General features: G+C 44.3%; 1 protein-coding gene across 2 annotated transcripts in view; it reads left to right on the forward strand.

Moving 5' to 3' along the window:
• Window positions 1–17,323, forward strand: part of MCCC2 (methylcrotonyl-CoA carboxylase subunit 2) — a 91,773-nt gene that overhangs the window by 44,338 nt on the left and 30,112 nt on the right. For both annotated transcript variants that reach the window (XM_056539721.1, XM_056539712.1), the window contains exons 9-11: window positions 10,295–10,394; window positions 10,924–11,019; window positions 13,921–13,993. In XM_056539721.1, coding sequence (XP_056395696.1) covers window positions 10,295–10,394; window positions 10,924–11,019; window positions 13,921–13,993 — 269 coding nt within the window. The remainder of the gene's footprint in view (window positions 1–10,294; window positions 10,395–10,923; window positions 11,020–13,920; window positions 13,994–17,323) is intronic.

Here is a 17,323-nt window from a genome sequence, read left to right on the forward strand (position 1 = left end):
TCCTCAGTGTACAGAGCCCCGCTTGTCCTCAGTGTACAGAGCCCCGCTTGTCCTCAGTGTACAGAGCCCCGCTTGTCCTCAGTGTACAGAGCCCCGCTTGTCCTCAGTGTACAGAGCCCCGCTTGTCTTCAGTGTACAGAGCCCCTGCTTGTCTTCAGTGTACAGAGCCCCTGCTTGTCTTCAGTGCACAGGGCCCCGCTTGTCTTCAGTGCACAGGGCCCCGCTTGTCTTCAGTGCACAGGGCCCCGCTTGTCTTCAGCGCACAGAGCCCCGCTTGTCTTCAGCGTACAGAGCCCCGCTTGTCCTCAGCGTACAGAGCCCCGCTTGTCCTCAGCGCACAGAGCCCCGCTTGTCCTCAGTGCACAGAGCCCCGCTTGTCCTCAGTGCACAGAGCCCCGCTTGTCCTCAGTGCACAGAGCCCCGCTTGTCCTCAGTGTACAGAGCCCTGTTTGTCCCAAAATAAGGGTAAACCACTGTCATACAATTCTATACCAGTGTGCTGGAAGTTGTTGTTTCACAAACAAGTATGGTTCAACCTATCATCACTCTGCAGATCATACAAGTGACTACCTCACTGATCACACAATGACGTCCCATAACTCACATGTGACCACTTCTCTGACCTAGGAATTTTACGGAGCAGGGCCAGTGTGGGAGCTGTTAGAGGAACATTGAATATCACTCTAACACCATTGGTTGGCAAGCACTGGCATACTTTTTGTTCTGGCTCTTACCTGCCTCAGGTAACATTCTCTGTTCCATGTCTCTGCTGTGCACCCTGTCCTTCCTCCTCTGCACTCTCCTGCTGCTTCAGCCATTGCTGCAGTTTCCCCTCTTCCCTTTGGGGCTGCGCGCAAGCACTGGCTGAGTCTTATAGTGCCAGTGTGCACTCTCTATTGATTACCCCTCCAATCTCTGCCAGACACCACTTATAAAAGAGCACTCCTCCCTGCATGTGGTGTCTGAGCAACATTATAGTTTACTACAGCGAAGGTTCCTGTCTGCACTGCTCCTGTGTTCCATTGTTCCTGACCTAAGCTTGCTTCCAGACTTTGTCTCTGCCTGATACTTTGGTTCCCCTTTGCGTCTCCAGTGTATGGCCCAGATTGTTGACCATGCCTCTGTTTGACATCTAGCTACACCTGAGCTACTCAGCTCTGCTGTTTTAACAGCACCAGCTCTGCTGTTCACCTGTGAGCTCTGCTGCATCTGACTTCGCTTAATGTGGTAATCCATCTCCAGCATCAGCTCGCCGCACCTGCCCCTATCCCCGATGCGAGGCATTCTAGCCAGCTGAAACTTACTGGGACCACTCTTGTGGCAGTGACCTGGTGTCTTCCCTGCAGCGAAGTCCAACTTCCGCATTCTGGAGCATGATAGAAGGTGAAAACTTGAATTTGGCCCTAAACCATAGTGGAACAGTGGGTCCACACCCATTGGAGCGTTACTACCACTTATGGTTATTTTTATGCATCTGGGTTATTTATTGTCCCAAAAGAAGGGAGGAAGTATTAATTTTTAGAGGAGGACATACACATGGATGGTTCACATCTGACAATTAGAAACCATTTTAGTGGTCACAAATCAGTGCTAATAACAGCCTGTGCCCGGACTAGAACTAATATCACAACCTGTGCATAGCACTAATATCACAGAATAGACCCTTTTCCTCAATAATACATGTATCTGTGAGTATAGCTATTCCACTGTGACCCATTCCCAGCTTTGACTTGTTTTACGAAGTCCGTTCTTAATACGTAGTTTGAGAACATTAGGTGCTTGCAATAACATAATATTAAGTCGTAATTCTTTTATACAGCTATATTCTTTTTATGCTTGGCAATTGTCTCGCTGTTTTTCTACACTGAAATTCGGAACTCGACTGTCGTCACCAGTGAATTCAATTACTTATTTCCCCTGAGCAGTCTGCTGTGTTGTCTAGCGTACATGAAGGAATGTTCAGGAAATGTTATGCATTATCAATAGTGATCTCAGTTATAGCCAAAACCTTTGATGTAAGGTTTAAGGGAATAAACACTTATACAGTTTAGCCCCTAGTTATTACTATTTATCTCTGTCAGTTTCAGACATAATATTGTGTAGACTCCCCTTGTGCCGTCAAAACAGTTCTGATCCAGCAAGGTATGGATTCTACAAGACCTCTGAAGGTGTCCTGTGCTATCTGTCAACAAGACATCAGCAGCAGATCCTTTAAGTCCTGTATGTTTTGAGGTTTGGGCTGTTTTTCCAGCATATCTTACAGATGCTCAGTCAAATGGAGATCAGGCGAAATTGAAGACCAAGTCAGCACCTTGAACGCTTTTTATTCCTCAAATTATTCCTAAACAATTTTTGTGATGTGACAAGAAGCTTTATTCTGCTGAGGTCACTGCCATTAGAAAATACCATGAATGCCATGAAGTGGTGTGCTTGGTCTGTACAATATTTTGGTAGGTGGCATGCATCAGATTAACATTGACCAGAGCATTAAACTACCTCTGTTGGCATGCTTTCCTTCCATAGTGCATCCTGGTGCCATCTCTTCCATAGGTAAGGGACACACAAATCAGACCAGGCAGCATTTTTGCATTGCTCCATTGTTCAGTTCTGGTGTCCATGTGCCTAGTGAAGTCACCTTTGGCAGCAGACAGGTGTCAGCACAGGTTCTCTGACCAGTCTGTGGCCACACAACCCCATATACAGCAAGATATTTAGTATTATGTGTTCTGACACTGTTCTGTTGCAGCCAGCATTAAAGCATACCCATCAGATCCAACAAAAAACATTAATTTTAATATATCACTCAGTACCTAATCCTAACCATGTACATACATTTTTTATGTGTCTAGCACCTTTATTTATTTTATTACATTTTTAATTTAGCTCACTAGTCTGAATTCCTCTCAAAGGGAGGGGGCGTGGCCTCACTGTCCAGGTCTCCGCCCCCCTCCCTCAGTATGCTGTCTTCTCACATCTCCCCTAGCATTAGCAAAATTACAATTCCCAGCTTGTCCTCACTGACAGTAGTGGGACACAAGCTGATAGTGGGAGGATTTTTCCTCCAGCTGTGAGCCCTGCGCTCACAGCTGTCAATCAAGGAAGTGTGTCCATGATGTAGGTGATGATGCATGGACACAGCAGGAGTAGTATGTGTCTAAGCAGGCAGGGGGGGCAGTTCTTTGACTGGCTTTTTCAGTATGAAATACTGAACATTTTCTAATGAAAGCAATTGCAAAACCTATTGGTTATACATGCTTTACAACATATCAAAAGTTTTTGTATCTGACAGTGCCCATTTAATTTCTTCAGCAATCTGTGCCACAAATGGCTTCTGTGGGATCATACCTGATGGACTAGCTTTCATTCCCCACACACATTAGGGATCCTTGGGTGCCCATGACCCTGCCAGAGATCACCAGTTGTCTTTCCCTGGACCATTTTTGGTAGACAGTAACTACTGCAAACTAGGAATACCCTGCAAGGTCTGCTGTTTTGCAGATGCTTTAAGCCAGTCTAGCTATCACTATTTTGCATTTTGAGTTTCACTCATTTACCCATTTTTCCTGATTCCAGCGCATCAAATTTAAGATCTGACTTTCTGCTTAATGTATTCCACCCCATTGACAGGTGCCATTGTAAGGAGATAATCAATGTTACTTATTTTACCTTTTAGGCTATGCTTTTACTTTGCAGTTGAATCACAATTTTTTGATTCTTGACAGAATTAGTTACTGTGTGCAGTTTTTGTAGCCAAAAATATAGAGAGCCTTGCCATGTTGAATCAGTTATTAGCTTAGTCAGTATATTTTCTAAAGCCATTACCCAGCAGTCCTTTCCAAAGCACACAATGGCCCAGATTTATCAGAATGTGTGAGAAAAAAACTGGGAAGTTTTTGACCATAACAACCAATGACAGCTCAGCTTTCACTTTACCAGAGCTCTTTAGGATAGGAAACCTGAGCTGTGATTAGTTGCTGGGGAGGCAAAATCTTCCCAGTTTTCTCTTACAGGTTTTGATAAATCAGGTTAAATCATTGACTCATATGGGGCTTGTTATTTTTTTCTCATTTAATTTAACTTTGTAATGACACCTTTCATTTTACCATAAAATGTACAGTGTAAGAAAAAAAAAAGACACATTTTTTTGAAGGGTTGATGGCGGGCATCAGCGTAATTGATTTATCTGCCATTACGGTGTGTCCCCGGCTAGTGCTAGCAGTTGGTGTAGCGAGCGCTCTGCCTCTAACACTTCACATACGGACAGGGGCATCAGACGGTGTGATTGAACGCTTGCGGAGTTAGAGAATGATCGCTTGTGGAGGGAGGGAGCAAGCGCTCGCTCTGTGAATTCACGCACATCAGAGCCAGCAGGGGCTCATGCACTGTGGACCGCTATGTCTTATTAAACCGCGATCCCAGCGCTGACACAGAGGATAGGCATGGCGGCGGTGGGGCTTTGTGAACCCCAAGCCATGCCTATCCAACTGTGGGTGACCACTGAAAATTAAGATTTTCAACATGAAAAATATGAACAAGCGCAGCCAGAGGTATGGCTTTATTTAGTGTTATGACATCAGTACTATATTGGTAGTAATCTGGGGGTGAAAAATAAGTGACAATTGTGCTTTAAAAAACATTTCTATATATACACTGCTCAAAAAATAAAGGGAACACTAAGATAACACATCCTAGATCTGAATGAATGAACTAATCGTATGAAATACTTTCGTCTTTACATAGTTTAATGTGCTGACAACAAAATCACACAAAAATGATCAATGGAAATCAAATTTATCAACCTATGGAGGTCTGGATATGGAGTCACACTCAAAATCAATGTGGAAAACCACACTATAGGCTAATCACACTTTGATGTCCTTAACCCCTTCAGGACCAAGCCCATTTTGGCCTTAAGGACCAGAGCGTTTTTTGCACATCTGACCACTGTCACTTTAAACATTAATAACTCTGGAATGCTTTTAGTTATCATTCTGATTCTGAGATTGTTTTTTCGTGACATATTCTACTTTATGTTAGTGGTAAATTTTTGTGGTAACTTGCATCCTTTCCTTGTGAAAAATCCTAAAATTTGATGAAAAATTTGAAAATTTTGCATTTTTCTAACTTTGAAGCTCTCTGCTTGTAAGGAAAATGTATATTACAAATAAAAAAATTTTTTATTCACATATACAATATGTCTACTTTATGTCTGCATCATAAAATTGACATGTTTTTACTTTTGGAAGACACCAGAGGGCTTCAAAGTTCAGCAGCAATTTTCCAATTTTTCACAAAATTTTCAAACTCACAATTTTTCAGGGACCAGTTCAGGTTTGAAGTGGATTTGAAGGGTCTTCTTATTAGAAATACCCCACAAAATACCCCATTATAAAAACTGCACCCCCCAAAGTATTCAAAATGACATTCAGTCATCATTTTAACCCTTTAGGTGTTTCACAGGAATAGCAGCAAAGTGAAGGAGAAAATTCACAATCTTCATTTTTTACACTCGCATGTTCTTGTAGACCCAATTTTTAAATTTTTAAAAGGGGTAAAAGGAGAAAATGTATACTTATATTTGTAGCCCAATTTCTCTCGAGTAAGCACATACCTCATATGTCTATGTAAAGTGTTCGGCGGGCGCAGTAGAGGGCTCAGAAGGGAAAGAGCGATAAGGGGATTTTGGAGAGTACGTTTTTCTGAAATGGTTTTTGGGGGCATGTTGCATTTAGGAAGCCCTTATGGTGCCAGAACAGCAAAAAACCCTCACATGGCATACTATTTTGGAAACTAGACCCCTTGAGGTACGTAACAAGGAATAAAGTGAGCCTTAATACCCCACAGGTGTTTCACGACTTTTGCATATGTAAAAAAAAAAAATTTTTTTTTTCACTAAAATGTGTGTTTCCCCCCAAATTTCACATTTTTCCAAGGGTCAATAGCAGGAAATACCCCCCAATATTTGTAACCCCTTCTCTTCTGAGTATGGAGGTACCCCATAAGTTGACCTGAAGTGCACTATGGGTGAACTACAATGCTCAGAAGAGAAGGAGTCATATTTGGCTTTTTGAGAGCAAATTTTGCTCGGGGGGCATGTCGCATTTAGGAAGCCCCTATGGTGCCAGAACAGCAAAAAAAAACACATGGCATACCATTTTGGAAACTAGACCCCTTGAGGAATGTAATAAGGAATAAAGTGAGCCTTATTACCCCACAGGTGTTTCATGACTTTTGCATATGTAAAAAAAAAATAAAAAATTTCCACTAAAATGTGTGTTTCCCCCCTAATTTCACCTTTTTGCAAGGGTTAATAGCAGAAAATACCCCCCAAAATTTGTAACCCCATCTCTTCTGAGTATGGAGGTACCCCATAAGTTGACCTGAAGTGCACTATGGGCGAACTACAATGCTCAGAAGAGAAGGAGTCAGATTTGGCTTTTTGAGAGCAAATTTTGCTCGGGGAGCATGTCGCATTTAGGAAGCCCCTAAGGTGCCAGAACAGCAAAAAAAACACACATGGCATACCATTTTGGAAACTAGACACCTTGAGGAACGTAACAAGGGGTACAGTGAGCATTTGCCCCCCACTGGTGTCTGACAGATCTTTGGAACAGTGGGCTGTACAAGTTTTCATTTTCATGGACCACTGTTCCAAAGATCCGTCAGACACCTGTGGGGGGTAAATTCTCACTGCACCCCTCATTACATTCCGTGAGGGGTGTCGTTTCCGAAATGGGGTCACATGTGGGGTTTTGTTTTTTTTGCGTTTGTCAAAACCGCTGTAACAATCAGCCACCCCTGTGCAAATCACCTCAAATGTACATGGTGCGCTCTCCCTTCTGGGCCTTGTTGTGCGCCCCCAGAGCACTTTGCGCTCACATATGGGGTATCTCTGTAGTCGGGAGAAATTGCGTTACAAATTTTGGGGGGCTTTTTTTTCCCTTTTACCTCTTGTGAAAATGTAAAGTATAGGGCAACATCAGCATGTTAGTGTAAAAAATAAAAAATTTTTACACTAACATTCTGGTGTAGACCCCAACATTTCCTTTTCATGAAGGGTTAAAGAAGAAAAAGCCCCCCAAACCTTGTAACGCAATTTCTCCCGAGTACAGCGATACCCCATATGTGACCCTAAACTGTTGCCCTGAAATACGACAGGGCTCCAAAGTGAGAGCGCCATGTGCATTTGAGGCCTAAATTTGGGATTTGCATAGGGGTGGACATAGGGGTATTCTACGCCAGTGATTCCCAAACAGGGTGCCTCCAGCTGTTGCAAAACTCCCAGCATGCCTGGACAGTCAACGGCTGTCCGACAATACTGGGAGTTGTTGTTTTTCAACAGCTGGGGGCTCTGCTTTGGAAACAGTGGTGTACCGGACGTTCTTATTGGGGGAGGGGGGCTGTGTAAGGGTATGTGTATATGTAGTGTTTTTAACTTTTTGTTTTATTTTGTGTTAGTGTAGTGTAGTGTTTTTAGGGTACAGTCACATGGGCGGGGGATTACAGCGAGTTTCCCAGCGCAAAATTTGCTGCATCTCAAGATGCGAGAAACCCACTGTAAAAGCCTCGCCCATGTGAATGTACCCTGTACATTCACGGGGGTGGCGGGGGGGGGGGGGGGGCTTGCATCAGCTGTTGCAAAACCACAACTCCCAGCGTGCATGGTCTGTTAGTGCATGCTGGGAGTCATAGTTTTGCAACAGCTGGAGGCACACAGGTTAGGGAACACTGAGTTAGAAACAGACAATGTTTCCCAACCAGTGTGTCTCCAGTTGTTGCAAAACTACAACTCCCAGCATGCCCAGACAGCTGAAGGGCATGCTGGGAGTTGTAGTTCGGCAACATCTGAAGGGCCAGATGTTGCTGAACTAAAACTCCCAGCATGCCTGGACAGTCAGTGCATACTGGGAGTTGTAGTTTTGCAACAGCTGGAAGAGCACAGATTGGAGACCATTATACAATGGTCTCCAAACTGGGGCCCTCCAGATGTTGCAAAACTACAACTCCCAGCATGCATGGTCTTTTAGTGCATGCTGGGAGTTATAGTTTTGCAACAGCTGGAGGCACACAGGTTAGGAAACACTGAGTTAAAAACAATGTTTCCCAACCAGTGTGTCTCCAGCTGTTGCAAAACTACAACTCCCAGCATGCCCAGACAGCTGAAGGGCATGCTGGAAGTTGTAGTTCGGCAACATCTGAAGGGACAGATGTTGCTGAACTAAAACTCCCAGCATGCCTGGACAGTCAGTGCATGCTGGGAGTTGTAGTTTTGCAACAGCTGGAAGAGCACAGATTGGAGACCATTATACAATGGTCTCCAAACTGAGGCCCTCCAGATGTTGCAAAACTACAACTCCCAGCATGCCCAGACAGCCAAAGGCTGTCTAGGCATGCTGGGAGTTGTAGTTTTCAGACTCCTAGAAGCAGCAGTGAAGATCTTCACTGCTGCCTCTGAGGACCACATACTTACCCGTCGCTGCTCGTCCACGTGGCCGGTCCCGCGCTGCTCCTCGGTCCCGCCGCTGGATCAGGTAAGTCCGCCGGTCCCCACGTGTTCCCCCCGAATGCCGCAGGTCCCCGCGAGCCCCTGCAGCCTTCGTCCCCCGTTCTGCCCGACTTCCAGGGGCGGGCAGTGCGGGGGATCTGAACTTTCACCCCAGATCACTGTGATTGGTCCACAGGGACCAATCACAGTGATCGCTGACCAGGACCATCAATTGATGGTCCTGGGGGTGAAGCAGAAGTTGTCCCCTGCTGGAAACAGCGGGACTTCTGCCAGTTAACCCGTGCGATGCTGCGCATCGCCGGGTTAACTGCATGTCATTTATAAACGCCGGGATGCGCGAACGCACTGCACAACCCGGCGTTTATATATGACATTCTGCGGGAAGGGGTTAAAACAAGTCAAAATGAGGCTCAGTTGTGTGTGGCCTCCACGTACCCGTATGACCTCCCTACAATGCCTGGGCATGCTCCTGATGAGTTGGCGGATGGTCTCCTGAGGGATGTCCTCCCAGACCTGGACTAAAGCATCCGCCAACTCCTGGACAGTCTGTGGTGCAACGTGGCATTGGTGGATGGAGCGAGACATGATGTGCTCAATCGGATTCAGGTCTGGGGAACGGGCAGGCCAGTCCATAGCATCAATGCAGGAACTGCTGACACACTCCAGGCACATGAGGTCTAGCATTGTCTTGCATTAGGAGGAACCCAGAGCCAACCGCACCAGCATATGGTCTCACAAGGGGTCTGGGGATCTCATCTCTGTACCTAATGGCAGTCAGTCTACCTCTGGCAAGCACATGGAGGGCTGTGCGGCCCCCCAAAGAAATGCCACCCCACACCATTACTGACCCACCGCTAAACCGGTCATGCTGGAGGATGGCGCAGGCAGCAGAATGTTCTCCATGGCGTCCACAGACTGTCACATCTGTCACATGCTCAGTGTGAACCTGCTTTCATCTGTGAAGAGCACAGGGCACCAGTGGCAAATTTCCCAATCTCGATGTTCTCTGGCAAATGCCAAACATCCTGCACGGTGTGGGGATGTAAGCACAACCCCCACCTGTGGACGTCGGGCCCTCATACCACCCTCATGAAGTCTGTTTCTGACCATTTGAGTGGACACATGCACATTTGTGGCCTGCTGGAGGTCATTCTGCAGGGCTCTGCCAGTGCTCCTCCTTGCACAAACCGGAGGTAGCGGTCCTGCTGCTGGGTAGTTGCCCTCCTATGGCCTCCTCAACATCTCCTGATGTACTGGCCTGTCTCCTGGTAGCGCCTCCATTCTCTGGATACTACACTGACAGACACAGCAAACCTTCTTGCCACAGCTCGCATTGATGTGCCATCCTGCATGAGTTGCACTACCTGAGCCACTTGTGTGGGTTGTAGCCTCAATCTCATGTTACCACTAGAGTGAAAGCACCGCCAGCATTCAAAAGTGACCAAAACATTAGCCAGGAAGGATAGGAACTGATAAGTGGTCTGTGGTCATCACCTGCAGAACCACTCCTTTATTGGGGATGTCTTGCTAATTGCCTATAATTTCCACCGGTTGTCTGTTCCATTTGCACAACAGCATGTGAAATTGATTGTCAATCAGTGTTGCTTCCTGAGTGGACAGTGTGATTTCACAGAAGTGTCATTGACTTGGAGTTACATTGTGTTGTTTAAGTGTTCCCTTTATTTTTTTGAGCAGTGTATTTGTCCACTAGGGGTCCTCCATGTTAGAAATGACCCCCATTTTTAGCTTATTAATATTATTATTATTGTTATTATTATTTTAAAATAGAAAATCTGGTGTGACTGATCACTACGCAGTAGATGACAACCACGCTCTTCACTTGGCTCGGAAAGCAGTGAGAGGCCTAAACTATAAAAAGAATCTTGATGTAAGTTACAAATCTCCATTAATCTCTTCTATTCATATGTTAAATTGTATTTTCTTGAAATTTCCTGTAATTCGGGTTTATGAAAAGCAATAAAGACCTAACATCCTATTACTTGAGGTTTTTGTTTTTTCTATGAGATCAAAGTCACACACTTTTCTTTTCTCTTCACTGACTCACAGCAAAGCCACAATAAAATCCTCCTGTGTATTAGTTGCCAAATTAAGCCTGTTAATTACAAATGGTATCCATATTGAAAATCTGCAACATAATGGACGTGCTGGGGATCAGACAGTCTGTAGTATGCCCTCATGTAGCTTTTTCCTGATACATGTGGATCAGGTTTTGGAAAACCCCATCTCCCTGAGTTGTATTCAAATTGCTGTGGATTTTCTGTATGGAATTTGCACAGAAATCTGTAGCAATTATTTAGTGTGTATGAATTCACTTTCATGCTGAAGATAAATTTATTCAATTTAATGTTTTTTTTTTATTTATTTTTTATTGTGCTGCTCTAATTCATTTAATTTAGGTAACTGTTGAAAAGCCTGAAGATCCACTGTTTCCAGCAGATGAACTGTACGGGATTGTGGGTGACAATTTAAAGAAGAATTTTGACGTCCGAGAGGTAATAACACTTAAAGCATACCTGTACTTTTAATAGAGTTTTAAAAAGCTACATTGTTCTGTTACCTTAACACTTTAGAGTGGTGACAGGGTGATTTTAGGACCTTCACTACATTAAGCTCCTGACAGTCTCCTCCTTGGTGCACAGCTATTTTCTGGATTTCTTTTCCCTAGTCTGGCCAATCACAGGACAGCACTCAACTCTATAGCTATCCAAACCTTTATAGGTGGTAAGAATCATAGGGAATCTTTGGTTTACCTTTTAGACAGTGAAACATCTAGTTGTCAAGACTTTTTTGGGGGGAGGGAGCGGAGGCTGGGGTAAAGAGTCATTTTTTGGTAAATGAAGGGATTTACAAATATATTTGAAATCACATAGACTTTCACATAGAGGGAAGTTGATTGAAATGACAGTGAGCATTTAGTGACTCCTTTGTTTTAATATTGCCTGAGAAGTGCAGGTCCACCTGAAAGATAGTGCTCACCGTCCTATCCTGTCAAGCCGCAGTGCTAGGGTCCATTTGCCTGTTTTTAGCATCCCAGATGGATTTTTTGGCGGGAGGGGGTCTCCATCTATCAGACATTTATGGATATGACATGGAGTTTTGGGATAGGAATACCACTATAATGGTGGGTTGGTTGGGCGAGGCTCATTTAGAACCTTTGTACAAAGAGGATCTGTTTCTCTGGAGGACCCAGCACATCTGTCCCTTTAAAATGACAGTCCATTCAGTTCCAAGGGCTCCATGTAATCCCTAATTTTCTGTGGTGACGCTGAAGGAGAATAAAACACTTTCTACCTGATTCCCCACAGATTACACCTGAATGCTGGGGGGGCCTAAAGCAGGACAACTTGGGATAAGCTTATCACTGGGGGATCCTAACATAAAATGACTGTTCAGAGCCGACAACACAATATTTACATGCTAATGTATTATAGGATTAAGAGTTTTCCCTTGGTTAATAAACCTTTGATGTTATGTGACTGAACCGGTCAGTGCATTTGTATGCCTTACACCATCCCAACTACTTCAGCGCTTCTAACTAAGTGTGAAAATATCCAGCTGCTTTTCAATTGCAATCTCAACAGGCCAAGACTAATATAAAAATGTTTGAAATTAAGGCGCAAACAAACAAAAATGACTTGACGTCCCATTGCGCCATTTAGAATTGGCTGCCTCAATAACACGGAGAATGGCTATTGCCGGGCTTTCAAAGCGTCAGTACGTTTTCTTCACATCTCCTCATTAGTACTTTTGTTAGAGTATGCATAACCTGCAGGAAAACATTTCCCTTACCGTGCAGACTTCATTTTCTTTCCTGACATTATTAATTACACTCTTGTAGAAAAGGGGGAACCTCTCAGTAATCGGTAATAATATGCAAGCTGGACTACGGGTCTAGGATACACAATGGCTTTGGACTACAATTTCCTTTTATAATCTGTGGTTAATTCCTTTCTGTTCCCTGCTCACCTTGCTCAGTCATGTATTTCTGAGAATAGATTTTTTTTTATAGTGTTGTTTCTATACCTAAAAAAAAAAACACATTAGTCCCTTACTTTATTTCTAATCCTAGGCAGCACCTTTATCATGGGTTAGATACACTGCAGACATAAAGTGCAAAAAAGTCAAGAAGCACTATGATATAGGATAGGAATATGAATCATCCATAGCGTTTTAGGAGTTGGTTGGGATGGGTCCTGCGAGGTTTTCTACATGTATTACCACAGTGTGTGGCTTCCTCAGGGTTTTCCCATGAAGGACACTCTTTACCTATCTGCAGGATCATGATTACAGCAATGAGAGTCCTATGTCCCCCCTAGTTAAATGAAGTGATAGTCAGAGATATGTGACTTTAATTCTATAGGACTTAAGAAGACAGTACAATAGTAGCTATATTATTCATACCCACAGCATTAAATGGAGTGCAAGTTTAGTGGGTAGGAAAATCAGAAGCAGAAAACCTTCAGCAAAATATGCAGCAAAATAGACACATGTGAACCTACCCGGAGGATAGGAAAGCACGTTGCAGAAACACTGCAGATTTTCTGCAGGAGGAAATGTGCCAACCGTCGATGTAACTTGAATGGGCAATGTCAAGGAAGTAGTTATACTTCCCTTTTTGATCCATTTTGGCCTTTGGCACATTTTCTGCTGCAGAAAATCTGCCGCATATCGGCAATGTGTGTTACTACCCTAAGGGTACATTGGCACAGTTGAATTTACAATGAGTTCCCTGCTGTAAGTTTGAGCCACAGAAAATCTGCTGCAGACCCCAGTGAAAAACTCACTGTAGACCCACCCGTGTGAACGTACCATAAGGGTAATTTCACTGGCTGGTAACTAGCAGCAGGTAATCCGCTGCAAATTACACTACCATTCATTTGAACGGGTCCGCTTGCAGTCTGCAAATCTACCACTATTGCAGACTATCCGCAGACCCATAGAAATGAATGGTAGGGTAACTCGCAAGTAGATTTCTTGCAGCGGGAAACCCGCTGCTAGTTATCAGCTTGTGAACGCACCCTTAAAGCGCATTTCTGGGCAGACCCTGTCATATAGTAGGCTGCAGTTCTTAGGAAAAATCTCATGTTGGGAAGAATTGTTTGCACTGTGGCCATAATAATAATCACTTTTCTGTGACATATGTTTGTTTAAGAATGCTGACTGGGAAAGAAGGAATATAGAAAAAATAGATTTTTAGTGGTATTTTGAAAACATTTTTTTTTTTGGGGGGGGGGGGGGGGAGGGGTAAAATTCCCTCAAGGAACAGTAACAATGTTGTAGATGACTGTCTTGTAGCAATGGCGATTAAGGAACTTTTGCATTTTATCTTCTCACAAATGTATTTCACTGTTATTGACCATATAGAAATATTCCTTGCTTTTAATGTTTTATAGGTTATTGCTCGGGTTGTGGATGGAAGCAAATTTGATGAGTTTAAAGCACTTTATGGAGACACATTAGTTACAGGTACAGTGTTTTTTTTATCAGATAATTTTTGTAATCAATTTTTATTAAAGGAAATCTGTCACCAGTGTCACCTGCACTAACCTGTCCATACCGACAGATCAGTGCAGGTGGCACTGATGACAACGGTACTCACCTTGTACTGTTCCGTGGCGGGGACCTTCGGTAATCTCCTCCGTTAGCTCCGCTTCAGGAACCCTGCTTGGGGCATGGGTGGAGATTGGGGGCAACCGCTGCTGCTTTCTGCTGTGTCCCGCTGTGAGAGAACAGCAGCGGTGACTTCAGTAAGCTCCGCCCATGACCCAAGCCGAAGGAGGAGATTACCGAAGATTCCTGCCATAGAACGGGACAAGGTGAGTACCGGTGTCATCAGTGTCACCTGCACTATCTGTCGTTACCGACAGGTTAGTGCAGGTGACACTGGTGACAGATTTCCTTTAAAAAAATGTCACAATAACATTGTTCTTTGTTTAGAAGGATAACAATAAACAAAATGATAAACATGAAGCCCTAAAAGAAATGTTTGTGTGGTTCCAAATGAATTAAATGAACACACTTGAATAGTTGGCGTGCAGTGGTACAGAAGACATATCAAGCTGGTGCATAACAAAATACAAGACAAATATAAAACGAGTATGCAAGAGTACACACATAACCTATGCCTAGCCCATACAGTAATCCAACATATCGAACATATCGCAGCGATGACACAATATACTGTACATAAACAAGGTGTCAAACCATAGGCGGTGTAGTGGATCACCGTAAAAAAGTTGTTAAAGTATAGCACTATGTAACCTGCTACTGACCCCAAAGAAGTCAACATTTTTTGAGACACTTCTTTTTCAAATAAACTCTACTTTCTACCATAATGACCACATTTATCCTAAATTTAAATTCTGCTAATCTGAGAGAGGTGGGGTTTGTCCAGTAAGAAGCAAAAGTTTTACAAAGATACATTGGATCCCTAGTATGGTATAATCATCCAAATTCAGATAATCAAGGATCCCCAGGAGACAATGCTGGAGACAATATTTAGAAGATGTGGACAGAAATGCAGCAAACACTGCTTTAATAAGATCCAACACACTTGTCCAATAGTATTCCAACTCCAAGCATTCCCAAAATATGAGCATACGAGAAAAGCAAGAATCAGTTTGAAGCCCCTTCCAATGTTAGAGACTGAATGTTATTTACCCGGTGGAGCAAATGAAACTGAGACAGATGCTGCACTTTACCGATAGACAGAAGGGGGGTGGAGAGTTTTCTAGCACAGTATATCCCACTGTTCATCTGAAAGAGAGGCCAAATCCCTCGCCCACTTCTCCTGGACAGAGAGAAAGGAAAGAATGTGAGGTGTTCCCTGAGTTGCTTAGGTATAAGTCAGGAACATGGTTTTGCCTCTGTATAAATCCTTAGTCAGACTACATATGGAGTATTGTGTCCAATATTGGGCACCTGTATATAAGAAGGGCATGGCTGAACTGGAGAGGGTGCAGAGGAGGTGACAAAGATAATAAATGAAATGTAGATGGTAGGGGTATAGGATATTGGGGGATTCAATACCACTTACCGAAAAGGGTTCTGCACCAACATACACAACAATGGTAAAGGTGTGTAGTTAGACAGGGGTCAGTCTACAGCCTTCCTGGATTTGTGTTCAATAGTATAGAGACAAAGCTTCATTTTGCCAGGATCGGTGGCACTGAACAGGACACAGGACTCAGAAGGAAGGCAATATCCAACAGGTTTAATTAATAATAATGCAACGCGTTTTGCTGTGCATGCGCAGCTTCATCAGGCAGAATATAATATTATAGCTTAGTTGGGAAATAAATTTTTCCTCTGTCATGGCGCAATTGGCATCAACCTCATGGTTTGATTGTTTGTTTTTCCTTCCTCTGGATCAACACAGTAGGTTTCTAGTTTGAACTCATTGGAGTCTTATTTTTTTTTTTTTTCAACTTTACAAGCTATGTTACCATGTTAGGCAGAGGAAACTGCTCCCCTGAGCACTCCAGTAGAGCCCACCTCTTCTGGTCCTTTGATCGTAAGCAATCAAAGAATACAACAGCGTCTTCCTTGTTCAAGGAATTTAATCCCATATTCTTCCTATGGGGAAAGCAGAGAACTGCATGCTGTGTTGTTCTTCTCAAATGTTATGAAATCTATGACAAAGACTCCCGTGCAGAACCCCATATGCAGGTGGGAACAAAGCCTTTAGATATACTGTGCAGTAATTCTGTGAGATCATCTTCTAGAAAGGTGTAATTTCTTGGTCACTCTTCATTGGGGGACACAGAGACCATGGGTATATGCTCTTGATGCTCTTGCCACGAGGTGCTGACACTAGGAAAAAAAAGTCGGCTCCTCCCTGACAGGATATACCCGCCCACTGGAAGTGAGGTAATCAGTTTTAGCTAGTGTTAGTAGGAGGCAAGACACAGATCTGGGTGCTCTTCAGACCTGGTCTTTTTTTTTTAAATTATTTTCTTGTAAGGGCTGTTTAGTTAGCTTTTTTTCCTCCCTTTAGTTTCTCATTTTCAGGTGGGGGTTAAGGAGCATGGCGCTACCTTTTCCCCCATATGCGACAAAGGGGCACAGACATAGAGTATGTACTGTTAACCCCTTTTCGCCAATAGCCAGCGCATGGAGGTTGTACCCTGGGTCCGGGTCCCCCACTGCCCCTTCTCGCCCTGCTATCTTAGCCTGGTATGATGCAGCATGGCCATAAGCTGTTTAAAGCCGTCTGGGTGAGTATAAGAAGACCGCAGGTGAGTATATGAAGACATCAGCCCAACGACCTGTGGACTCACAGTTACGGCAGCCGTTTCTGTCTCAGGGCAGATGCTGGCTTTTGCAGCGGCTCCCTGTACTTTCTGCAGCCGCTGATTTTCTTTACTTCAGCTGGTCGGATCTCCTCCGGCGCTTGCTGGCCAGCAGGACCTATAATGGCGGCAGGTAGCTCTTGCCCCCCTTCTCTCCGTGCTCGGCACGGGAATCTGGAGACCAGCTGAGGAAGGACTCTCTTCCCCCCACTGTCGGCATTGTCTTGGGAGCACCGGACAGGAAAAGCCCAGCACCTTTCTGCGTCTCTCATGAACGGAGCTTAGTTCCGCCTCTCCTCCCGCAGTGAGCTCTCCGGGCTTAGGGCATTGCAGTAGTTGTTCACACTACCAGGAATGTCAGAGGCTGTCTCCCTCATCTGACTCCGTGGTTCAGGGCCATGTTCTCCTCCAGCTCAGCAGCAGCCACTCTAGTCGGGCACCGCTGTCAACCTCACTCCACCCAACCCCCCCCCCCGCCCCGGGCTCGGAGCGGCAAGCGCTCATA

Source organism: Hyla sarda, chromosome 1 (genome assembly GCF_029499605.1).
Source record: "Hyla sarda isolate aHylSar1 chromosome 1, aHylSar1.hap1, whole genome shotgun sequence".
Lineage (NCBI taxonomy): Eukaryota > Metazoa > Chordata > Amphibia > Anura > Hylidae > Hyla > Hyla sarda.